Below are 26524 nucleotides of genomic sequence, written 5' to 3'. Positions count from 1 at the left end.
GATTAGTGTCCATCCATTGCTTCTTGTCCTTCCTATCAAGTGCTTTGGAAAATAAGTTCCTTCTTTGTGGCATCCCCTTAGATATTGGAACACTGCTATCATATCACCCCTAGTCCTTCTTGATATTAAACTAAACACCCAGTTCCTGCAATCATTTTCCATATATTTTATCCTCTATTTCTATCCATTTTTGTTGCTCTTCTCTGCACTCTAGAAAGAGTCTTGACATCTTTTTTAATATCTTGGCAACCAAAACTGGATGCAATATTCCAAGTGTGGCCTTGCCAAGGCATTATAAAGCAGCATTAACACTTCACGTGATCTTGATTCTATCCCTCTGTTAAAGCAGCCTAGCACTGTGTTGGCTTTTTTGGCAGCTGCAGCACACTGCTGGCTCCTATTTAATAATAATAATAAGAAGAAGAAGAAGAAGGAGAAGGAGAAGAAGAAGAAGTTGGAAGGGACCTTAGAGGTCATCTAGTCCAAACCCCTGCTCAGGCAGGAAACCCTATACCATTTCAGACAAGTGGCTGGGCAATCTCTTCTTAAAAACTTCCGGTGTTGGAGCATTCACCACTTCTGGAGGTAGGTTGTTCCACTGGTTAATTGTTCTGTCAGGAAGTTTCTCCTTAGTTCTAGGTTGCTTCTCTCCTTGACTAGTTTCCATCCGTTGCTTCTTGTCCTGCTTTCAGGTGCTTTGGAGAATAGCTTGACTCCCTCTTCTTTGTGGCAGCCCCTGAGATATTGGAACACTGCTATCATGTCACCCCACACCCTTCTGTTCATTAAACTACACATACCTACTGTAATTCCAGCAACTGTTCCCTATATGTTTTAGCCTCCAGTCCCCCAATCATCTTTGTTGCTCTTCTCTATACTCTTTCCAGAGTCTCGACATCTTTTTTACATCGTGGTGACCAAAACTGGAAGCAGTATTCCAGGTGTGGCCTTACCAAGGCATTGTAAAGTGGTATTAGTACTTCACGCGATCTTGATTCTATCCCTCTGTTAATGCAGCCTAGCACTGTGTTGGCTTTTTTGGCAGCTGCAGCACACTGCTGGCTCATATTTAAGTGATTGTCCACTAGGACTACGAGATCTCTCTCACAGTTACTACTATTGAGCAAGGTACCACCTATACTATACCTGTGCATTTGATTTTTCCTGCCTAAATGTAGAACCTTACTTTTTTCACCATTGAATTTCATTTTGTTAGATAGTGCCCAGTGTTCGAGTCTGTCCAGATCCTTCTGTATCTTAAGCCTATCTTCTGGAGTATTGGCTATTCCTGCCAGCTTGGTGTCATCTGCAAATTTGATGAGTTCCCCATCTATCCCCTCATCCAAATCGTTGATGAAGATGTTGAAGAGCACTGGGCCCAGAACAGAGCCCTGGGGCACCCCACTACACACTTCCTTCCATGTAGATGCAGTTCTATTGAGGACCACACGCTGAGTACGGCCTGTCAGCCAGCTACGAATCCATCTGGTGGTGATGCTATCTAACCCACATTTTTCTATCTTATCAAGTAGTAGGTTGTGATCTACTTTATCAAATGCCTTACTGAAGTCCAAGTAAATTATATCTACAGGATTCCTCTGGTCCACTAGTTTTGTCACTTGGTCAAAGAATGCAATAAGATTTGTCTGGCATGATCTGTTTTTGACAAACCCATGTTGGCTTTTAGTGATAACTTTGTTCGCATCAAGGTGTTCGCTGATTTGTTGTTTGATTATCTTTTCCAGAATCTTCCCAGGTATTGAGGTCAGGCTGATAGGTCTGTAGTTTCCTGGATCTATTTTTTCCCCTTGTTTGAAGATGGGAACTACATCAGCTCTCTTCCAGTCCTCTGGTAGTTCCCCAGTGCTCCAGGATCTTTGAAAAATATAGTTCAGTGGTTCTGAGATCACGTCTGCCAGTTCCTTGAGAACCTTGGGGTGTAATCCGTCTGGTCCTGGTGATTTGAACTTCGCTAGGCTGGACAGGTGCTCACTTACCATTTTCTTGCCTATCTTGTTGTTGTGATTCAGGGTCAGCCTGTGGGTTCGGCAGTTGGGTCGGACGATTCAGAGGAGGAGGAGGGGGGTGTTGGAGAGGTTGCTGAGGGTGTTGGAGAGCTTGCTGATGAGAGCCCTCAGCCAGGCCCCTCCCACCTGGTTACGACGCAGACCCAGCTGTGTGAGCCTGACAGCGTGGATGAAGATGACCCACAGCTGGCCCTGTTCAAGGACGCCCCACGCAGGAGGCAGTCAATCAGGAGTAAACAGAGGAAGGCAATGGGGCACCTCGGAAGGAGGCAGAGAGAAGCCACGCCCTGAACTCTTTAAAAGGGGAATGCGTGGGAGGGCTGGTTTGCTGAAGGCAACCGTTTGAATAGCTCCTGTTTCATGGTTCGTGTCTTGTTTTTGCTCTGTTTGCTTTTGTGTCCATAAATTTGGCAAGCTTAGTTCCAGCCTCTTGCCTTCTTGTAAAGGGGTTGTCCCTGCCTTATCTGCAGGGCCGGTAGTAGGCTGGTACAGAACACTTGTGTTTCTGTCCATTAGGACTCCAAGATCCCTCTCACAGTTACTGCTATTGAGCTAGGCACCACCTGTTCTGTACCCATGCATTTGATTTTTCTTGTTTAAATATAGAACCTTACTTTTCTCTACATTGAATTTCATGCTGTTAGACAGGGCCCAATGTTCAAGTTTATCAAGGTCCTTCTCTATCTTGAGTCTATCTGAATAGTAACTCTTGGCTCTCTCCCTTCCCTCCCTTTTCTTATTTGTCTCAGTTTCTTTCATTCATTCATTCATTCATTCATTCATTCATTCATTCATTCATTCAATTTCTATAGCTGCCTAATTCGACCAAGTGTCTCTGGGGGTCTTACAATTCTAAAATTGATTCAATTGCGAGCCCATTATTTATTGCAGGAATGTCTCTGTTTTGGCCTGTTTGCATGTTGCACATTGTGCAATTTCAAAGAATGAACCAGTACATGGTAATTGTGCACAGGAAAGGATGGGTTCCGGGCTAGGCTCTGTGCCTAATGTGCGTGAAATCAAGGTGTCATGCCTGCGTCCAACAGTCTTCTCTAACCAGGTGCTGGAAGTCCATGTTGGACTTCAGTGCCTATAATTCCTATTACAGCCATTAGAGAAGGTGAACCTCAACATGCCTGCAGTATAAGACACGGGATGGTGAATGGTGAATGCTCTCCTCCGGTGACATCAAGGGCCTGATGTTTAAGTCAGTTTTGATACACATTTGTTTGTCCACTGCTATGAATGGCAGGATGCCTAGAATGGATTTTCAGAATCAGTTGTCAAGCAACTGTGTGTGTCTGTGTGTCTGGATAAATCAATGGTAAGGCTTTAGAAGAAGCCCCTATCAACCTTCTTTAGCGTCCACATGACTATCTGGACACTTTCTAGCAAGTTTGCTAAACAATTCCCAAGTGCTCAACTCCAGGACCACCTTACAAAGACCTTACCTTCAGCCTCAAACTGTTGGCAGTCTCCTGCTACAGTCTGGTGGGGTGTGAGTCATATGTTCCAGCGTGGCTTTTTCAATAGCATAATGGCCCATCGGTGACCACCACTAGTGACTAAGATCCAGCAAGGCTAGAGAAATGTTCAGATGTTTTTTATTGTATTGTTTCATTTTGAGTCACCTAGCTCACAATGTCTCACTGGAAGAGCAAGAGACCTCCAAGGCCTAGTAGATTTGCAAGTCTATCCCAGCCGTTTTAATGCAACAGAGGATGGACCGAACCATGGAATTTCCGAATGACGTCATTTCCAAGAGGACAGTGGAATTCCAGCATATTTTTAGCACATCCATTTATTCTGAGCCTCAAATACATGGTGGAAGGAAGGCATTCAGTAGGTAATGAATGAAAATCATTTAGAGCCTTCACATGCTCTAAATGGCAAAATAATAGTATTAAAGTCTGCCAATATGTTCAGACATATTCCTCTATCCAGACGTCTGTTTAATTTGAAATCTTCCTTTTTCTTCTGTCCACCAAAGTACCCCTTGAATAAGCTCTTTGCTTTCCAGACATCCTTTGGTGGTAGCTTAGTCATATTCTCACATTTTCTATCCAGAGAAAGTTTTTATTGCAAGGGAAAATAGATAATTTGTATATAAATATAATAGATGTAGACATAGATATATAGTTGATACAGCTATTTTTCTTTTCTTTTTATGGCCCTGTAATCTCTTGCTCAAATACTTTGGCCACCTAATGAGAAGGAAGGATTCACTGGAGAAGAGCCTAATGCTGGGAAAGGTTGAGGGCAAGAGAAGAAGGGGACGACAGAGAACGAGGTGGCTGGATGGAGTCACTGAAGCAGTAGGCGTGAGCCTAAATGGACTCCAGAAGATGGTAGAGGACAGGAAGGCCTGGAGGAACATTGTCCATGGGGTCGCGATGGGTCGGACATGACTTTGCAACTAACAACAACAATCCCTTGCTCTGGGGTGGGGTCAGGGCGACTGAGTGGAGCTGAGTATTTACTGGCTGGATGCCCTTCCCGGCACCTACGTGGAGTTTGCAGCAGTTATTTTCTCTTGGCGCCCCGATAGAGAAGCATCTGTGGCTGCCTAGGATTGAACTCCCAACCTTCCGAGTGGGAGGCGAGAGTCTTCACCTCTATGCCACTACACCGTTCATAGTAGATATAACTATAGCTATAAGATAGATATAGATATTTCAAAATATTGGAACAGGCATTCTTCCCCTAATGGCCTTTTACAGAAAAATATGCATACAATGTTGCCTTAAAGAAATTTAGGGTTCTGTTTTTCTATACAAAGATTTATATGAAGATCTATTTTCTGTATAAATCTGTGTGCGGATAGCGCCATCGGATGCCGCTGCTGATGATATCCATTCAGTCATGTCCGACTCTTGGTGATTCTTTGGGCCAAGTCTCTCCACATCTTCTGATCTTGCACTACCTCTTTGAGCTTTTCTATGCTTTGGATAGTAATGTATATTTACAATCTATTATATCTAAATTATATAAAATGTATAATTATAATTTTTCTATGTGAATCTCAAGGACGCTGAGATGCAATTGGTTCAACTGGTAGATTATTAATCAGCTCAAGCTTTACTTGGTCAAAACTTACTCTTAGTTCAGTTTGTCAATGACTGCAAATTTTAATTGATCAACCTATGATTTAAGGCAGGGGTCCCCAACCTTGGCAACTTTAAGACTTGTGGACTTCAACTCCCAGAATTCCTCAGTCACCTTTGCTGGCTGAGGAATTCTGGGAGTTGAAGTCCACAAGTCTTAAAGTTGCCAAGGTCGGAGACCCCTGATTTAAGGGCATCAGCTCTTTAGAGTTCCCTAGCTTGTAGAAAGGAATGCAGCTGGGAGCTCTGAAAATGGTATTTTTTTCTCTTTAACAAGTTATATCTGGCAATAATATTGGTTTTGTGGTGATACAGGTTGTTGTTGGTGATGTGCTGATTTGTTTCAATTTCTTCAAATTGGATTTATCCATCCAAGTGATGATTGACACCACAGAGATGATTTTTATTGAACAAAAGTGCAAATTGCAGGCTCTAAATTTATTATAGGTGTGAGGTGCCTACTATTTTTGTTTATGCAAAACGAAGAGAAAAAAACAACAACAATATACGTATCTAGGCTTATCAAATACCAATAGACAATTAGCTTTGTCTTTTATCATCCCACCGTATCTTGGCGTTCTGCAATTTCTATCGGGGGCGGGGGGGGAAACAAGTCAAAGCCACAAGAATTATTTTCATTTGCACTGTCTGTCCTTAAAGGAGTAAATATTCTTTTTTTGGCTGAAGTGCAAATGATAAATGTTTTAATTAAATATCCAAATAACCACCCACCTGGCTACCTACATAGAGTACAGTCCACCTTCCTGTCTGTATACTAATAGCAACCTCTTGTTCCATCTGTATCCAAACAGCATCCTCCACTCAGCACACCTGGGGAGAAGCATCCCAAGATTTTAAAAAGTACATCAACCTTGGGTGGTGGGATAGGGGGACCCTAAATACCATGGGCCTCTGTTTTTCTCCTCGCCCCTATTATCTTTGTGAAATCCAGCTGTTGAGGACTGGCTGGGCGACTGTGGGAAACCCACAGGTGTCAGGTTGGGGCATTACAGAATGGGGTGGAGTGTTTTATGCTGCAGCATTTTGTTGCCGACCCATCTGTGTATGCTTAGGCAGAAGTTAAATTGGCCATGTTCATTGAAAGGCTGGAGGTTTGCAGCCCCCAGACTCTTGTTCCTCGCGCTTCCTTTTCTTCCCTCCAAGCGTCTTTTCCCTGTGGGTCGCTACTCATTACTTACGCCTGTCTTCAGCACGAGCTACCTGCCAATACTCTGACAAGTATCTCTTGCTCCGTCTTTCGTCATAATAAGCCCCTTCCTCATCCTCCAATCTCCCCAGCTTCTATACACCCTCCTGGCTCTGTCGGAATTCTTCCCCCTTGCATCCGCATCGGAGGATTCCCGCATTTTGGTCGGCGGCTTTGGCTGAAGACCATCTCTCTCCCCCCCACACACACACACCCTTTTCCTTCTTAGCCATGAATTTGAGGTAATTATATTGGGGTCCTTCTCAAGGTTTGGGGATCCTGTGTCTGCGTGGGGAGACCTCTTTTTCTCAATATCTGCATTCCTTCCCCAAACAGCTGCAATGCAGGAACAGTCTTTTGAGTGGTAGAGACAGACGTGGGCTTGCAATGTCTCTCCCTTTCTCTCTCTCTCTCTCTCTCTTAATTCCCAACAAAAGCTATAAGTCATGTCATCTCAGGTAGTTTATGGGCTGCAGGCAGGAAGCTGGACTATGGCGGGGTGAGAGGTGATGGGGCTCTGCCTGGATGGCTGGCTTCAGAAGGCCAGATTTCTCCTGCGGGGACCTGAGGCTTAATTTAAACCAAGAGGTATCTCCAAAGCCATTTCTCAATAGTTAGCCTCTGTCATGCAACACCAGAATTATCACTGGCAATAATTAATCATAAAAGGATATTATTATGTGCTTTTGCAAGCCTCTCTCTCTCTCTTTCTCTCTTTCTCTTTCTCTTTCTCTCTTTCCTGAACAGCTTTCTTTGGTGCTGGTGGGGACTTAATGCTGGAAAGAGACAATGGAGTAGGTTGCAGATTTCAAGGTAGTCGCCTCCTGTCCCCAGTACTGTTTCGGTCCAGGAAATGAGTGGAGGAAATTCAAAGGTTTCAGAGTCTCTCAGTGCTAAACCTTTAATTGATCCTCATTCACGTGGCTTGGGCATATTTTATTTATTTTATCGACCCCGAGGGACAAACACAACGGTGACCCTGGTAAATTAAGCTGCAAGCACAGGAAGGTTGGAAATGATCAGCGTTTCCCACTCACTGCAGCCTACTTTTGTCTACCCGGGAGGCAGTTTCCAAACCAGTCCCCCCTGCTGAATGGTGGATATTCCCTAGCATCTGGATGCTCTAACCATGTGCAGAGTGTATTCCTTTCGGACCAAAAATAGGAACGTGAAATCATAAATTCTGGTGAATTTATAGAGTCCTAATGTATTTTCAGGGACGCGGTGGTTCAGTGGGTTAGGATGCTGAGCTTGTCGATCAGAAGGTCGGCAGTTTGGCGGGTCGAATCCCGAGTGCCGCGTAACAGAGCGAGCGCCTGTTACTCGTCCCAGCTTCTGCCAGCCTAGCAGTTCGAAAGCACGTAAAAACGCAAGTAGAAAAATAGGAACCACTACGGTGGGAAGGTAACAGCGTTCCGTGCACCTTTGGCATCTAGTCATGCCGGCCACATGACCACGGAGACATCCTCAGACAAACGTTGGCTCTTCGGCTTTGAAATGGAGATGAGCACCGGCCCCTAGAGTTGGAAACGACTAGCACGCATGTGCGGGGGAACCTTTACCTTTACCTTAATGTATGTTCAAATTCAAGTGAATTTCCTTAAAAAAAAAAAGAATATTGTGAACACCCAAGTGGGCAGCCTAACAATTGCAAAATAGCAATTGTTACTTCCATGTGCTGCCCCCAGCCCCTGTTATGTAGTTGTTTTGAGACAAAGCAAAGTGCACAGGTTCTTTTGTGTAATGCAGCATCTCTGGCCTGCTTCCTTTCTAGCCGCAGCCCTGTTTAGTGGAAGACATAGGAAGGAAAGCATTAACCTACCTTGCCAGAGTGTTCACCTGTCCCCCCCTGTGCAGTTTGTTGAGCATCAGATCAGATTCCGTGTTAGGCACTCACAAATAATAAAAATGCTTCTTATTGTTATCGGCCAGCGTTCCCAAACGTTTCCGGCTTTGCAAACCGGTGGGGTACGCACAAATGGAGCTGTGCATGTGTGGGCACTTGCCTGCCCCACGCACAAGTGAAGCTCTGTGTGTGTGTGTGTGTGTGTGTGTGTGTGTGCTCGCCCACCACTTCCACGGCCCAGTTCCAAACTGACCCCCTGATCCTGAGACACTGCAACCGTCATAAATACATGGCAGTTGCCAAGCATCCAAATTTTGATCACGTGACCCTGGGGATGCTGCAATGGTCATAAGTTGCTTTTTTCAGGAACGGTCACTAAACGAACGGTTGTAAGTCAAGGACTCCCTCTTAAGAGTTTCCTTTTACGGTGACTGTGTTCTAGCTCGGGGCTTTTCAACCAGTGGTACGGGTACCACCTGTGGTACATTGGCACCTGGCAGGTGGTACGCAACCATCCTAGAAAAGTGGTAGCGGGGGAGGGGAATGAGATGAACCGGTGGCAGCACCGCACAAGCCTGAGCGAGAGATGGCTGGAACTGCAGGGCTGTCAGGGCACAGCGGAAGCATCAGGATCAGTGCTTCTTTGGGGCTGTCAGGGCTCAGGGGAAGCGCCAGGATCAGCGCCAGGCTCCAGCTGGAGCTCAGCGCTGATCTAGGTGCTTCTGCTGAGCCCAGAAGAAGTGCTGATCAGCTGAAATGTTGCAGCATCTCCAGGGTCTTGTAATTTACATTCAGATGCTTGGCAACTGATTCATATTTATGATGGTCACAGTGTCCCAGGGTCATGTGAAGTGACCAAAACCTGCTGCAACCACCCAGCAGAGGGGAGGAAATAAAAACCAAACACCCCCAACCCCATCCCCGCTGCCAATCCTCAACAGAAATGCTCACAACAATGAAAACCGAGCAGGCAGGCAGGCAGGTGTCTCGCTCAGCTGTGGCTTGGGGGACACTTTTTTCAGTGCCATTGTAATTTCGAGCAGTCACTAAACGAACTGTTGTAAGTCGAGGACTACCTGTACTTCATCACTTTTTTCCTTTTATTTTTTTGGTCATCAGGTTTTTGACCCCTTGCTAGGCGACTGGTGGTACTCGGATGTTGCCACATCCTAAAAGTGGTACATACAATGGGTGAAAAGGTTGAAAAGCCCTGTTCTAGCTGAACGCTGGGGGCAAAGAGGGCTGGTTGGCCTTCCCAAAAGCTACTTTGCTACGGACGTCCCTTAAATACATTTTGTAGTGGAGGTACAGTGGACGCCCTTCCTGCACAGCACCAGGCAATCTTCCCCAACAAAGTCTTCTTACGCTTCCATCCAATCGCTGTTCAACCAGCCTGAGCCCTGGAATCTAACCTCTCCAGATGTACCAGCCTCGGGAAAATTTTCAGTCATAAGTCTGAAAAATGGCAGTACGTCTTTTCCCCCCCAATGCCATTCTAATTTCGAACGGCTAGTCGTTTCCAACTCTAGGGGTCGGTGCTCATCTCTGTTTCAAAGCCGAAGAACCAGCGCTTGTCCGAGGACGTCTCCGTGGTCATGTGATCGGCATGACTAGACGCCAAAGGCGCATGGAACGCTGTTACCTTCCCACCGTAGCGGTCCCTATTTTTCTACTTGCATTTTTTACATGCTTTCGAACTGCTAGGCTGGCAGAAGCTGGGACGAGGAACAGGCGCTCACTCTGTTACGCAGCACTCGGGATTCGACCCGCCAAACTGCCGACCTTCTGATCGACAAGCTCAGCGTCCTAACCCACTGAGCCACTGCGTCCCTGTTATACACGCAGTGCAATTTTTTGTATTTGATGAGTTGAGATTCTTATTACCGGTAAGATTTTGGGTGCAGCGCCTTTTCACGAAGCTTCTTGAGGATGCCTGACTTGAAGGGTCCCCATTGCTGCTGTAACTGAGTCTCACCACCCACTTACTTATTTATTACATTTGTAGGCCAGCCATCTCACCCATTGCTGCTGCTGGCTATCCTTCCTTTCCTTTTTCTACCCGAGGGGATGGTAGAACATAGAATAATAGAGCTGGAAGGGACCTTGAAAGTCTTCTAGTCCAGGCCTTTTCAACCTTTTCACCCATTGTACCACTTTTAGGATATGGCAGCATCCGAGTACCACCAGTCGCCTAGCAAAGGGTCAAAAACCTGATGACCCAAAAAAAAAGAAGAAGAAAAAAAGTGATGAAGTACAGGTAGTCCTCGACTTACAACAGTTCGCTTAGTGACTGTTCGAAGTTACAATGGCACTGAAAAAAGTGTCCCCCAAGCCACAGCCGAGCAAGACACCTGCCTGCCGGCTCGGTTTTCATTGTTGTGAGCATTTCTGTTGAGGATTGGCAGCGGGGATGGGGTTGGGGGTGTTTGGTTTTTATTCCCTCCCCTCTGCTGGGTGGTTGCAGCAGGTTTTGGTCACTTCACATGACCCTGGGACACTGTGACCATCATAAATATGAATCAGTCGCCAAGCATCTGAATGTAAATCACAAGACCCTGGAGATGCTGCAACATTCCAGCTGATAGGCATTTCTTCTGGGCTCAGGAGAAGTGCCAGGATCAGCGCTGAGCTCCAGCTGGAGCCTGGCGCTGATCCTGGCGCTTCCGTTGAGCCCTGACAGCCCCACAGAAGCCTTGATCCTGGCGCTTCCGTTGAGCCCTGACAGCCCCACAGAAGCCTTGATCCTGGCGCTTCCACTGAGCCCTGACAGGCCTGCAGTTCCAGCCATCTCTTGCTCAGGCTTGTGCGGTGCTGCCACCAGTTCAACTCATTCCCCTCCCCCGCTACCACTTTTCTAGGATGGTCGGGTACCACCTGCCAGGTGCCAATGTACCACAGGTGGTACCCGTACCACTGGTTGAAAAGCCCTGTTCTAGTCCAATCTCCTGCTCAAGCAGGAGATGATAACACCTTTTCAGAAAAATGGTTGTCTAGTCTTTTTGTGAAAGCCTCCAGTAATGGAGCATCCATAACATCTGAAGGCAAGCTATTCCATTGGTTGATTGCTCTCACCGTTAGGAATTTTCTCCTTAGTTCTAGGTTGCTTCCTCCCCCGCCCCCTTGGTTAGTTTCCATCCACTGTTTGTTGTGAAGACTTCTCTAACTGGAACAAAAAGAAATTGTTTAGCCTAACTATTGCTATCTTGCTTTTGTAGTCGGCTTTTGCATCAGGGACAAATTTCATGCAAACGCGGGAAACATGTACAGGGATGGGATGTGCTGAAGGAGGGAATAAGGGAGTGCACAGGAGTGGTGGATGTCTTCCTTATGATGTAATGGCTCTGTTGTCTGATTGTCATTGGCTAACAAAGTTTATAAAGCAGTGCTACTAACTTTCTAAGGTGTGGCACTTCTGGACGTAAATCTGGCAGCGTTCCAGATTGTTTGCCACCCAGCCATCTTATCTGATCAATTAAAACACTGTTTCCTCAAGAAGCCTCCTCTTCAGTTGCCTGATTAGACTTTTAATGGTATCTCAAATTTTAAGTAAGAGCCAGGAAACTTACAGTTGTCTTACTTTTTGGTGCTTTGGAAACTAGCTTGACACCCCCCCTCCCCTCGTCTTTGTGGCAGCCCCTTAGATATGGGAACACTGCTATCATGTCACCCCTAATCCTTCTTTTCATTAGAGTAGACCAGGGTCTTCAAACTTGGCCCTTTTATGACTTGTGGACTTCAACTCCCAGAATTCCTCAGCCAGGCACGCCTGGCTGAGGAATTCTGGGAGTTGAAGTCCACAAGTCATAAAAGGGCCACGTTTGAAGACACCCCCCCCCCCGGAGTAGACCTTTCCATGACCTCTAACCCTTCTTTATATGTTTTAGCCACCAGCCCCCTAATCATTCTTGTTGCTCTTCTCTGCACTCTTTCCAAAGTCTGTTCCAGAGGTGCTTAATAAAAGAGGACGCCTCTGAATACATTGCAAGAAGAAAGTAGAACTTTTTCTGGGAAGCATGGCCTTTGAGCCTGAGATCAGCTGGCTAGGAGAACATACTGAGTCTCCGTGATCTATGTCCGGCAGAGGAAGAACGCTTTCCTTCTGGTTTCAGCTGATGCTTTCATCCTTTCCTTCTTCAGGGGAAACTGTTTGGCGTCTCTTGCTTGGCAGACTCCTTGCCTGTGTGATTGTACGGGCGTGGGTCGCTGGGGAATTTCAAGAGTTCCTTTAAGGCGAATGCTCTGTACATTTAGAACGGGCCTTTGGGCACACGATCAAAGGATGGGGAGAATCCTTGCAGCTGCAAACTGCAGGCCCAAACCAGCAGCTGTGGGCAAGCTCTTCTTTTAAAAATTCAGGCTTGTCAGCTTCATCTTTGGCCACGTGGTCTAGGTTCATAGAACACATTTAACCAGGTTGATGTAAAAACCGAGCAGCTGATTTCCCCAATATGCTAAGTTTGGACTGTTGTGCAGGGGGGGTGTCTCCAAACTTGGGAACTTTAAGACTTGTGGACCTTTAACTCCCACAATTCCTCAGCCAGCCACAAGCCTTGAAGACCACAAGTTCTAAACTTCCCAAGTTTGGAAAGTCTTGCTTTGGAGTGTTGTCCAAATCTGGTCATTGGTTAGTTTACGATGCAGTTTATGGTGCAAACGTAGAGAAAACGGCTGCATATTTTATATGGTAGTTTATGAGGAGCGAAACGGTTGTTTTTATCTCCATCCACGCTCCTATTTTTAAAATATTCTGAAAAGAAACATAGGGAAAGCTTGTCATATGCATTTTCATTGAAAAACATTTTGTTTAAAAAGAGAAATAGATTGTTTAGGACTCATTTGCTGAACCAAAGTCCTATCTATCTGTCTGTCTGTCTATCTATCTTTATATATTTATGTAGTAGATTTATAAAACTGCCCAACCCAAACAGTGTGACTCTGGGTGTCAAAACCTCCAATAAACTTCAGAAGAACATAGCATTTTTTTTTAAAAAAAGCATTACAAAACCACTACAAACGAATACCCTGACTTTACTTTTTAGCCATGTATTCGAAAATGTATTCCGGCACCAAGAATAGCCATTTCTCCTAAGCATTATAATATTGAATCTGAGCGTTAATTGCTTCAACCCTCTCGTTTGGGACAACGTTAAAACACTGACAAATGGTCAATTATTTAATTTAATAATATTTTACTAGCTGCTAAAAGGTGCCAGTTGGGTTCCCCAACTCACTGAAAGCACTTTGGCCTGCTAAATGGATCATTTTTGATGATCTCGAAGTGATGATGTAACGAGAGGTGCAGCGCTGCAGTGACTGAAGTTCGGAAGGCGCTTTGTTCCGAGCTGATTTGCCTCCAAGAGGTCAGCGAAAGGAACCTCAATGGCGTTTCTCAAATCTCAGCGACGCTAAGATACGGTATGTGGATGCTGGTTGGGGGGGATTCTGGGAGTTGACATCCACACATCTTAAAATTGCCAAGGTTGAGAAACTCTACTTTAGAAAATCTGCAAAATGGGGCAAGGTTCTGTGAAAGGCAGGCATAGTCTTTTTTCGGTTTCCTCACAAAAGTGCAATTCCACTTTCCTACCTCTTTGGATTCGATTCTCATCCCACTTTTCTTCTTTCTGTTCTGCGTTAGTTACCAAGAGAGAACATGCTAAAGATCACATCACTGCCTCAGTGTCCTCTCGTTGGTTTTCATCTGACTATTTTGCCTATCGGTTTCTAAGTACTGTATCTGTTGCATTTGCCAGTAAGGATCTCATCAATCAATCAATCAATCAATCAATCAATCAATCAATCAACAATAGATAAATAAATCAGATGTGGGAAATAGATTTGATGTGGACTGATTTCTTTTAGAGTCCTCTACTCTCTACCCTAGGAACACGGTGGCTCAGTGGGTTGGGACGCTGAGCTTGTCGATCTAAAGGTCTGCAGTTTGGCGGGTCGAATCCCGAGTGTCGCGTAACAGAGTGAGCGCCTGTTACTCGTCCCAGCTTCTGCCAACCTAGCACTTCGAAAGCATGTAAAAATGCAAGTAGAAAAATAGGGACCACTACGGTGGGAAGGTAACAGTGTTCCGTGCGCCTTTGGTGTCTAGTCATGCTGGCCACATGACCACAGAGACGTCCTCGGACAAGCGCTGGCTCTTCGGCTTTGAAATGGAGATGAGCACCGGCCCCTAGAGTTGGAAATGACTAGCACGCATGTGTGGGGGAACCTTTACCTTTACCTTTACTTACTCTCTACCCTACCTGGGAAAGCCAAGTCCTCCTTTTTTCCAGTTTCCATGTATTTTGCAGACACCCTACAGAGGTGACCATGATTGCAAATGAGGAACAGATCAGGCAGGATGAGAGGTGAGACAGACCTCCAAAATTCTTGCTTTTCGTCTTCGGCAATCAGTTGAAAGGGGTTGTGAGACTTGATGAAGCTGGAGAGCCAGGGAGGAGATTGGAGAAGGAGCTATGCATAAGCCCCTTAAAGTAACTGCCTCAGCACTTCAGCGGCAACATCTTTTTTTAGCCTGTTATTTTGTCACCGCTGTACTGATTTTCCTCAGCTAGAGGAGGAGAATAGAAGCCGGGGAATACCGGCTACGGCGGTTGCCTGTAGTCTGTGCTCTCTGCCTGCCATGTGCAAGATTAATGCTAATTGTAATAATCTCTCCAGATTCCAATTCATCCATTGCTGCCATACCTCTTAAGAAGGGAATCAAGACGCCTTTTCTCCTCCATTGGCTTCCCTGGGCTGAAATCCCATTTCCTACGGCTGCGGCTAGGACCCCGGGGATCCTGGCACTCAGCCATTCCACCTCTTAACAAACCAGACCATATTTAAATAAAGAAAGCACGGGAAGTCTGGCTGGCAGCAGATTATCTCTTTCCCCTTAACCCTTTCTCCTCTCTTCTGAGAATTTGGGGTGGCAAGACCCAGGAGATCCTCCCCCCCCCCCGCAACCCCCATTCCTGAATCTGAATGCTGACTACTGTATATAACCCTCAGATATTTTTTTTTAAAGCTGTAATCATTCAGTTCCTCGCCAGACAGAATGTATTTTTAACTCAGTCGGTCCCACAAGTTCTGTCCCTCGCTGTGACATTTTCTGTTCCAAGCCCATAGCTTTGAGGTTTTATTAATTATGTGCCATTCTGCTGATGCTGACTCTTGAGTGACCGTATCAATTAAGCATCCTCCAGGATAACTAGTGTTGGCAGTTTCTTTTTTCCTCACCCTGAGTAGCTAGAGAAAGTAAAAGTTTGCCTGCTGAATTTCTTCCTTCCCTGCTCTTGTTCAGGCAGAAGGAGAGAGACATACACACACACACACACACACACACACACACACACACACACAAAAGGGCAGCCATAAATTATATAATTAACCCCCACCCCCACCCCACTCCACCCCATTTAGCCAGCATTGCTACCAATCTTGTACCCGACTTCTACTAGCATCTTCTCATTGGCTAGAAAACAGCTTAGTCACTCCGGATGGAGAGAACTGGATAGGCCAAATAGCCAGTCACTCTCGGAGGAACAAGGTGGTGTGAGGTTTTGAGTCATGCAAAGAAGGGAAATTGGAAGAAGTCAATCACATGGGAAGGGCAAACTGTAGGAGCATCCAGGCATGGAAATAAGGCAGGGTGGACTTTTATGAGGTGCGAGAGTTTGCAAGGGATGCCTCAGGGGGCGAAGAGCGCTATAATCAAATCTGCAAGGGTGTCTCGGAGGAAAAAAAACTCCATTCTGTATTATCAGTTGTACCCACGTGCTTGTGTGTGCTTGTGGCGTTCTTTTTAGTAACTTAATTGACTCAGATCTATTTCCATCTGTGTTTGAAACCATTCACAGCCAGGGAAGCATTTCCCCCAAGACAGTGGTTCCAGACGAGCGGGTCTTAGCCCCCTCTAGACTATCCGAGGAACGCTTGGGTAGCCTGATGGGAAATGCTGCTGAGATGTGGGATGCAAAGGGACATAAATCTATTTCTATTATCTGCAGTTAGCACCCAAAGCTGGATCCTTCAATGAAAGGGATACAGCTTCAAACCACCCCCCACCCCCGTCCTTTCTCTGCATCATCAGCAAATTGCATCTCATCCTCAAAGGGAAGACCTCACGCTTATCCTTCCTGGCAGAAGCGCAGTTTCGGTATATAATCAGATTCCGTTTGGTCATTCCGGGAGCTTTTCTTAGCAGCATTCCTTGAATCCTTGAAACCTGAGAGAGATAGCATCATGAGCAGAGTGTTCTCAAACTTTTAGACTGCCAACATTCACCAACTGATTGACAGTAGATAAATAGACTCATAAGTGCCCCCCCCTGGCTGCTTCTGAATCATCTGGCTCGGCCACTGTCAGAGATGGATGGTCTGTTTGTCTGATCAGATAGGGTCACTCCTCTGTTCGGCAAGATGACCTTGGCCCCCCGGTTTTGTCTCTCAGGCCAGGATGCAAATTAGCCAGTGAAGCAACCAATAACTTGTGAGAATAAAGAGGATGTCAGGGATCCAGGCTTAAGGTAGCTTAATTCTCCGGAACCAGCCAAAAGTAACATAAAAGAGCTAATGCAAAAAGATCTGGAGAACAGCCAATCGTGAACGAGACAGCCAACCATAGGTCTGGCAGAGAAATAATTGGAGGAGCCAATAGGCTTGCTGTAGAATTCTCATATGCAAATGGAGGGGGATCAAAAGTTAGGAAGGATTGGTTGAGGCGGGGCTTCCTGGCATATTGATGCGCCAACCTCTGGCGTTGAAGGTGGCTTTCCTAAGTTTTACAAGACAATGCTGGGATGCAGAATAAAGCAAATAAAAATAAAATAAAACTGATAAAGCAAATGAAAGGCATCTATCATGCAGCAATATCTAGCTGCTGCCCATCGCTGTAACTTTCAAGGTTCCTTCTCAGTGATTTCCCCCAAAGGGGCTGTAATGATTCTAATGTTTTTTTGCCAAGCACTGGTGGACAAGGAGAAAATGCTGATTATGCTAGGATGATTTTTACTTTTATTATTATTATTATTATTATTATTTGGTCAGCCTCAGCCTATATATTCTTGACTGGAGAGTAAATACAGGTAGTCCTCAACTTAAGGCCACAAATGAGTCCAAAATGTCTTGTGGCTAAGCAAGACATTTGCTTAAGTGAGTTTTGCCCCAGTATATGAGCTTTCTCCCCATAGGTGTTAAGTGAATCACCGCAGTTGTTCAGTTAGTGGTTGTTAAAGTCAATCTGGTTTCCCCGTGGTCTTTGCTTGTGAGAAGATCACAAAAGGTAATCATGTGACCCAAGACACTGCAACCAAAATAAATATGAGTCAGTTGCCAGGCGTCTGAATTTTGATCACGTGACCATGGGGATGCTGCAATGTTTATAAGTGTGAAAAACGTCATGTCACTTTTTTCAGTACCGTTGTAACTTACAAACTGTTGTAAGTCGAGGACTACCCGGAGGTGCTGTTTAAATGATGCTGGAAAAGTCACCCCATTTGTGGCCCGAATAACCCTTTTCACCCCCTTTTCTCCTCCACTCTAGATTGTATTACAGGGTGACAGTGGGACTGGTTCCCACTTTATAAAATCCATAGGGCTGTGAATGTCCACCTCTGGCAGCTGTACTTGGAAACAAACCCTTCAAAGTGAATTTCTTCAACCTAGCAGCTTTATGATGTTTTTAGGATTATACATTTTAGGATTCCTAGACAAAGTTCTGAATATTGTAATCCCAATAGGTGGGCCCACAGCATAAAACATAAATGGGACTTCAATCATATCACTGTGGCACTGCCTTGACCCCCTCAACATATCTGTTATAGTGAAATATGTCTAATATGATTATTCTCTAGTCACACCTGTACAGTAATATTTCTCTCATTTTAGACTCATTAAAATGTCAGTCCGTGACCTTTGAGACTCTTAAGTATAGGGAAAATTCTGGCTTATGGCCTTCATCTGCACACTTCTACTTCCCAGATCTGGCGGTGGATTTGTTATATCTATGAATTCAGTCCCAGGCTGGAAAAATGGAGGCAGCCAGGAGAACTCTAACTGGCTTTTCCCCAACCAATTCCTAGAAGAGAAATGAAGCTTTGAAGGTTAGAACAAAAAAAAGGCAGAAGCATGGACTCAATGTGTTTTCCTTACTTAGAGAAGTAAGGAAGAAGTTGAGATACAAACTTTGTGTTCCTTGTAGCAGGAAGGCCTCTATGAACAGATCTGCTAATTCTCCCTCTTAAGGCTTCAGTGGATGCTTAATTTTCTAGAACATAAATTGTCAGGGATTAAGCCTACCCAGTGGTGTATGTTTGTGTGTATGGTGTGTGTGTGTGTGTGTGTGTGTAGGTAATGGTGGATTTAATGTCTAAGCTCAAATATCTAAAGTTTTGCACATGCTCAGTTACAGACTTGCATTGATAGTTCCAGTAAGAGAAGAGCAGCCAGAGCTGGGGAAGGTGGAATTAAACGTGTCATCAGCTTGGAGTTGTTGCATTCCCACAAATTCAACCCTCCCTGAATTCCATTTGACACTTATCTGGTACCAATTTGGCGCTGAACTTTTGTTGACCAGATTCTTGTGTATAGGCTTGAGTAAATATTCTATGCTGCAACCTAACCGATGGTCCTGATTCTTTCATCTGACAATTACTGCATTTATTCTTATTACAGCAATTGACTATGGCTACTTTGGAAAAATAAGGCAGGGTCAAACTTTGTGAGGACCTGGATGGGAGACCACTAGGAGATGTCAGGGATATAGGCTAGACTGGGGAGTTCAGGAACATTCTCTAAGAAAGCGGTAGCCAACCTATTCAGCACCGCTCTCTCCAATTTGAGATCAACACGACAGAGAGTTTATTATTATGCTTAATCTTGAGCTGCATGTTGTCATTAAAAGGAAGCCATAAATAAGCTGTGACTAATATGAACCCAAAACATAAAATAATAACAACCTCTCCTCCCTGCTTTTTGGATGTTTTAGTATGAGTGAATTTCTACCCTGTTTTGTAAATATGACTGGCTGCCTCCAGAGCCTGTATCTTTCTCATTGCAAAGTTTGTCTGGAAAGATATTTTTATTGGATATATAGTACATCCCCATCTGCCTGTGTAGTTGAATGTGTTTTGATTTCCTGGCTGTTTTCCTAGGTTTCCCGCTGCCAATCATATTAATGCATCCAACTGGAGTCTGGATTGTCTTGGATTTCTGCTGCTAAAATGGGGCAGATTTCACGTTACAAGCTTTTGCTAAGAAACATGAAAAATGCTTGTTTTCGGAAATTAGGTCTTTCAGTTGGGTGCTTTAGCTATGTGGGGGCAAAAGCTAATTATAATAATATTTTCAGGTCACAAACACTTCAGTGTCATTTCACATGATGTGTGGGCACTAGCATTTTCTTGAAAGAAATTTTAAAAAATAAAATGGCCCAAATTTCACGACATTAATGCAGCGGTGGAAAAATCTCACAAGAGCTCTTTTATCTCACAATATTTCTCCTTGCACGGCATCATTAATTCTATGGCTTTGGGGGTTATTTTGGGGGGGGGGTTGCCATTCTTTTTGAATATGCAAAGAATCATAAAGTCACCCTGAAGATGTTGCTAAAGTTAGAGAAATCAGCAGAGTCTAGAAGTGGTGTCTGTGTGTGCAGTGAAGATTTGAAATACATGAAAGAAAAGGAAAGTCCGGAAATGGCAAAGATTTCAGCGTATTTGAAAGACCAATCGCAACAGAGATACATTGCGGAATGGAGGAGATGGATTGAATATATCCAGAACAAATATGGGACTAAAAAGTTTCATTTAGCATTTGAATAAGTAGTGGATCTATATGATGTATAACTAGTTAGTAGTTATTTTATTAATATTTTGACGACGGAGAGTTAAAGTGCGACAGAATTTAATGTCTTATTGTTGTTAGCATATTTTAGATTATGCTTGTTTGTATTTTTATACCCTGTATTCAGCTCTGGGAAGTCGGGGAGGGGGGAGGGGAGGGGAGGGAGGTGTTCTGAACCAGCCTGCTACCGGCCTTGCAATAAGGCAAACCCCTGTTCAAACAGTAGAGACTGGAGAGCGTCTAAGGCTGGAAAGCGTCTGCCAAGATTTATTACTCAAATAACAGAACAAGAAACAAAAACACTGGAACTTGAATCCTCAAACGGAAGGGTTGCTTTCAGCAACCAGCCCTTCCCCAAACACTCCTTTTATTTAGAGATCAGGGCGTGGCCTCCCTGTGCCTCCTCCCGAGGAGTCCCACAGCCTTTCTCTGTTTGGTCCTGCTCGACTGCCTCCTGCGTCGGGCGTCCTTGAACAGGGCCAGCTGTGGGTCATCATCCTCCGCACTATCGGGCTCACGCAGCTGAGAAGAGGGCCCCGGCTGGGGGCTCTGCGAAGCCTCCAAACCATCATCAGCCGGTTCGTCTCCCACACACTCCTCCTCCCCCTCATCTGAGTCATCCGAGACATCTGAGCCGGCTGCCGGACCCACAGGCTGGCCCTGAGTCACAACAGGAGGGGGTTGGGGAGAGGGGAGGGGGAGGAGGGTTTTTTTTTTGTATTCAAAAATGTATTGTAAAACTTTTCAATAAAAAAAAAGAAAAGGAAAGCAAAAAATTGGAAATAGTAGCCACACATCCTTTACACATTAATGGCACTCACATTTAATTCCTTTATGATTCCTTGCAGGAAAAATAGAGAAACCACCTGAAAAAATGCCAGTTGTGTAAACATCGCTAAGCCAGAGAGGGCGTTATTCTAATTTGATCCGAAGGCTTAAACATTCTTTCTTTCCTCCATGTTTCTGTCCGGAAAAAATGGGTTGTTTTTTTTTACTTGTTATTCCCAAGAAGTGGCATTTGATTTCCTAACATTTATACTACCTCTATATTTACAGTATGGCAAGGGAGCGAGGGTCAGGCTTGCTTTTAAGATAAAGCCCAGTAATGATCTAATCTGTATCCATTTTGTTTCTTGGATAGGCCAAAGACAGTGATGATGAGGAAGAGGTGGTACACGTGGATCGAGACCATTTCATGGATGAATTCTTTGAGCAGGTAAGATGACAGATAACCTTGAAGGTTTTTTGCAAGAAAGATAAGGAATTCCGATGGTTAAGGACTGAGTCAAGATAGTCACATGGGGCATTGCAGTTCTTTGTTGTTGTTGTTAGTTGCGAAGTCGTGTCCGACCCATCGCAACCCTATGGACAATGTTCCTCCAGGCCTTCCTGTCCTCTACCATCTTCTGGAGTCCATTTAAGCTCACGCCTACTGCTTCAGTGACTCCATCCAGCCACCTCATTCTCTGTCGTCCCCTTCTTCTATTGCCCTCAATCTTTCCCAGCATTAGGCTCTTCTCCAGTTAGTCCTTCCTCCTCATTAGGTGGCCAAAGTATTTGAGTTTTAGCTTCAGGATCTGGCCTTCTAAAGAGCAGTCAGGGTTGATCTCCTCTAGGACTGACCGGTTTGATCGCCTTGCAGTCCAAGGGACTCACAGGAGTCTTCTCCAGCACCAGAGTTCAAAGGCCTCAATTCTTTTGCGCTCAGCCTTTCTTATGGTCCAACTTTCACTGCCATACATTGCAACTGGGAAGACCATAGCCTTGACTATACGCACTTTTGTTGACAGGGTGATGTCTCTGCTTTTTAGTGTGCTGTCTAGATTTGCCATGGCTTTCCTCCCGAGGAGCAAGCGTCTTTTAATTTCTTGACTACAGTCCCCATCTGCAGTGATCTTGGAGCCCAGGAAAATAAAATCTGTCACTACCTCCATTTCTTCCCCATCTATTTGCCAGGAATTGAGAGGGCCGGATGCCATGATCTTGGTTTTCTTAATGTTTAGTTTCAACCCAACTTTTGCACTCTCCTTCTTCACTCGCAACAAGAGACTCTTCAGTTCCTCTTCACTTTCTGCCATTAGAGTGGTATCATCTGCATATCTTAGGTTGTTGATATTTCTTCCAGCAATCTTAATTCCAACTTTTGATTCATCTAGCCCTGCCTTTCTCATGATGTGCTCTGCATATAAGTTAAATAGGCAAGGCGACAGTATACAGCCTTGCCGGACTCCTTTCCCAATTTGGAACCAATCAGTGGTTCCGTGTCCAGTTCTCACTGTTGCTTCTTGGCCCGCATATAGGTTTCTCAAGAGACAAATAAGATGTTCTGGTACTCCCATCTCTTTAAGAACTTGCCACAGTTTGTTATGATCCACACAATCAAAGGCTTTAGCATAGTCAATGAAGCAGAAGTAGATGTTTTTCTGGAACTCTCTAGCTTTCTCCATGATCCAGCGTATGTTGGCTATTTGATCTCTAGTTCCTCTGCCTCTTCGAAATCCTGCCTGTACTTCTGGTAGTTCTCGATCCACATACTGCTGGAGTCTAGCTTGTAGGATTTTAAGCATAACTTTACTAGCATGAGAAATGAGTGCAATGGTGCGATAGTTTGAACATTCTTTGGCACTGCCTTTCTTTGGAATTGGAATGTAAACTGATCTTTTCCAATCCTGTGGCCACTGTTGAGTTTTCCAAATTTGCTGGCAAATTGAGTGTAGCACTTTTACTGCATCGTCTTTTAAGATTTTGAATAGCTCAGCTGGAATACTGTCACCTCCACTAGCTTTGTTGTTGCTCAGCTTTTCTAAGGCCCACTTCACTTCACATTCTAGGATGTCTGGCTCGAGGTCAGTGACCACCTCATTGTGATTATCAGGGACGTTAAGCTCATTCTTGTATAGTTCTTCTGTGTAATTTTGCCACCTCTTCTTAATCTCTTCTGCCTCTGTTAGGTCCCTGCCATTTTGGTCCTTTATCATGCCCATTTTTGCATTGAACGTTCCCTTCATCTCTCCAATTTTCTTGAAAAGATCTCTGGTCCTCCCTATTCTATTGTTTTCTTCTATTTCTTTGCACTGTTCATTTAAGAAGGCATTCTTATCTCTTCTAGCTATTCTCTGGAATTCTGCATTCAATTGGGCGTATCTTTCTTTTTCTCCCTTGCCTTTTGCTTCCCTCCTTTCCTCAGCTATTTGCAAAGCTTCCTCAGACAGCCATTTTGCTTTCTTGCATTTCTTTTTCTTTGGGATGGTTTTGGTTGCTACCTCTTGTACAATGTTGCGAACCTCTGTCCATAGTTCTTCAGGCACCCTGTCTATCAGATCTAATTCCTTAAATCTATTTGTCACCTCTACTGTATATTCAACGGGGATATGATTTAATTCATACCTGACTGGCCTGGTGCTTTTCCCTACTTTCTTCAGTTTAAGCCTAAACTTTGCAACAAGAAGCTCATGGTCTGAGCCACAGTCAGCTCCTGGTCTTGTTTTTACTGACTGTATAGAGCTTCTCCATCTTTGGCTGCAGAGCATATAGTCAATCTGATTTCTGTGTTGACCGTCTGGTGATGTCCATGTGTAGAGCCGTCTCTTGGGTTGTTGGAAAAGAGTGTTTGCTATGACCATCGTATTCTCTTGACAAAATTCTATCAGCCTGTGCCCTGCTTCATTTTGTACTCCAAGGCCAAACTTGCCTGTTATTCCGGTTATCTTTTGGCTTCCTACTTTAGCATTCCAATCCCCCATGATGATAAGGACATCATTTTTTGGTGTTAGTTCTATAAGGTGCTGTAGGGCTTCATAGAACCGGTCAATTTCATCCTCTTCAGCACCGGTGGTTGGGGCATAGACTTGGACTACTGTGATATTGAATGGTTTGCCTTGGATTCGAACTGAGATCATTCTGTCATTTTGAGGATTGTATCCCAGTATTGCTTTTCCTACTCTTTTATTGACTATGAAGGCTACTCCATTTCTTCTGAGGGATTCTTGCCCGCAGTAGTATACCTGATGGTCATCTGAATTAAATTCACCCATTCCTGTCCATTTTAGTTCGCTGATACCTAAGATGTCGATGTTCAGTCTTGTCATCTCTTGTTTGACCACGTCCAGCTTGCCTTGATTCATGGATCTTACATTCCAGGTTCCTATGGAGAAAACATCTTTACAGCATCGGACTTTCCTTTCACCACCAGACATATCCACAGCTGAGCGTCCTTTCGGCTTTGGCCCAGTCGCTTCATTCTTTCTGGCGCTACTAGTACTAGCCCTCTGCTCTTCCCCAGTAGCATATTGGACGCCTTCCGACCTGAGGGGCTCATCTTCCAGCGTCATATCGTTTTGCCTTTTGGTACTGTCCATAGGGTTTTCATGGCAAAGATACTGGAGTGGGTTGCCATTTCCTTCTCCAGTGGATCACGTTTTGTCAGAACTCTCTGCTATGACCTGTCCGTCTTGGGTGGCCCTGCACGGCATAGCTCATAGCTTCATTGAATTACGCAAGCCCCTTCGCCACAACAAGGCAGTAATCCATGAAGGGGTTGCAGTTCTTACCTACTTTGTTTTTATTTAATACATTTTGCCAGAAATGTCTTTTTCTAACAATAATTAACATTTAAGAAAATACTAATAAAATACATCACATCCTGGACCTAATCTATTTCAACTACTCCCCCCCCACCTCCACCTCCCGGACGTCGCTATAGAGAACTGCATGCCAAAACAACCAGACATAAAGATAGGGTTTTTTCCCCTCCATCATGCTATCATTCTGGTGAACACTTAATTCCCACAGCATTGTCTCGTTTCTCTTTTTTTCAAATCTTCTCATCTTTCCTACTATCTTCTCCTATTGGTTGCTTACAATTTATCAATTGTTGTTTGTAACCTATGATTAATGATTGTAACTATGACTTATGATCTATGAATTATTACTTGCTGTTTATATGTACGCTGTGAGCTTATGCACCGGAGTCAAATTCCTTGTGTGTCTGATCACATTTAGCCAATAAAGGATTCTATTCTATAAAGAAATCCATTTCAGGAGAATGCCTGCCTGCCTGCCTGCCTGCCTGCCTGCCTGCCTGCCTGCCTGCCTGCCTGCCTGCCTGCCTGCCTGCCTGCCTGCCTGCCTGCCTACCTACCTACCTACCTACCTACCTACCTACCTACCTATCTATCTATCTATCTATCTATCTATCTATCTATCTATCTATCTATCTATCTATCTATCTATCTATCTATCTATCTATCTATCTATCTATCTATCTATCTATCTATCTATCTATCTATCTATCTATCTATCTATCTATCTATCTATCTATCTTGTCTGTCTATCTGTCTATCTATCTATCTATCTATCTATCTATCTATCTATCTATCTATCTATCTATCTATCTATCTATCTATCTATCTATCTATCTGTCTGTCTTGTCTGTCTATCTGTCTATCTATTTATCTATCTATCTCTATCTATCATCTTTCTTTTATAATTACTAGTTCACTGTTCATTCAGTCTTATCAAAGGAAGAAGTTAATTCATTTTAGAGTCACAAATTTATTTTAAGATAAGATAATCTTATGACCCGTTTTGAATTTACGATTGCTGTACTCTTTCCCCAGTCATGTGATCTTATTTTGGGCTCTTGGAAACTGGCTCACCTTTAAAGAGATTTGTAGATTCATATCTCAAGAAAGCAAAAGGCAAAATCAAACATTTGATCTGATTTGGATTTGATGTTTTAGTAAATGGAGCTTCCCTGTTCAGAAGCAGATTTCTTTTGAACATAGATGAAGACAGGCTGTTCTGTAAGCATTTGACTAGTAGCCAAACAAAGGCTACTAGCTGGCCACTCTTACAGATAAAATTCCAGGCTACCAAGATTTTAGTTGAATATTACAGATCTCTTTTGATCTCCCCAGGCTGTTACTTATCATTCGTTTGGTTTGCATCAGAGACTGAAGTGGATATGAAAGGCTTGCCTCAGACAACAGATCCCAATTATGGCTTCTGAAATGAAACCTGGGTTTGGTCATATATTTTTCAACTTATCTGCATAAAGGCAGCCCTCAACGTATGACCAGTCACTGAACGACCAGTCAAAGTTACAACACCCCCCACCCCCCAGAGCTACTTATGACCTGTTTTGAAGTTATGATTGCTGTACTCTTTCCCCAGTCATGTGATCTTATTTTAGGCACTTGGAAACTGGCTCACCTTTAAAGAGATTTGTAGCATCTCGTGGTCAAATAGCCATGATTTGTAATGTTTTTTTTTGACAGTTCCCAGTATTTACTTCCATTTTCTGGCAAAAAAAAGCCCTTTGGGGAAAATCCATTTAGTTAAGGACCATGCCATTTGCTTACCAACCACCACAAAAAGGTCAAAAACTGTCAAGCCTCGACTTATGACCATAACAACTTACCGCCGTAATTCCAGACTTACAAGGTATAGAAACTGGCCTCATGAGAAGTGGAAAGCACAGCTGTCAGAATCCATAACTT

The 26524-nt window shown here is 44.2% G+C and overlaps 1 protein-coding gene across 1 annotated transcript in view; it reads left to right on the top strand.

Annotated features, from left to right (window-relative positions):
• Positions 1 to 26524, top strand: part of LOC308676217 (syntaxin-1B) — a 67507-nt gene that overhangs the window by 17642 nt on the left and 23341 nt on the right. Inside the window, exon 2 of the mRNA XM_081342013.1 lies at positions 21166 to 21240. Coding sequence (XP_081198139.1) covers positions 21166 to 21240 — 75 coding nt within the window. The remainder of the gene's footprint in view (positions 1 to 21165; positions 21241 to 26524) is intronic.

The sequence above is a fragment of the Vipera berus genome (genome assembly GCF_964194415.1).
Source record: "Vipera berus genome assembly, chromosome: W".
Taxonomy (NCBI): Eukaryota; Metazoa; Chordata; class Lepidosauria; order Squamata; family Viperidae; genus Vipera; species Vipera berus.
Note: the sequence above shows the minus strand (reverse complement) of the source record. Positions and strands in the feature narration are given on the sequence as shown.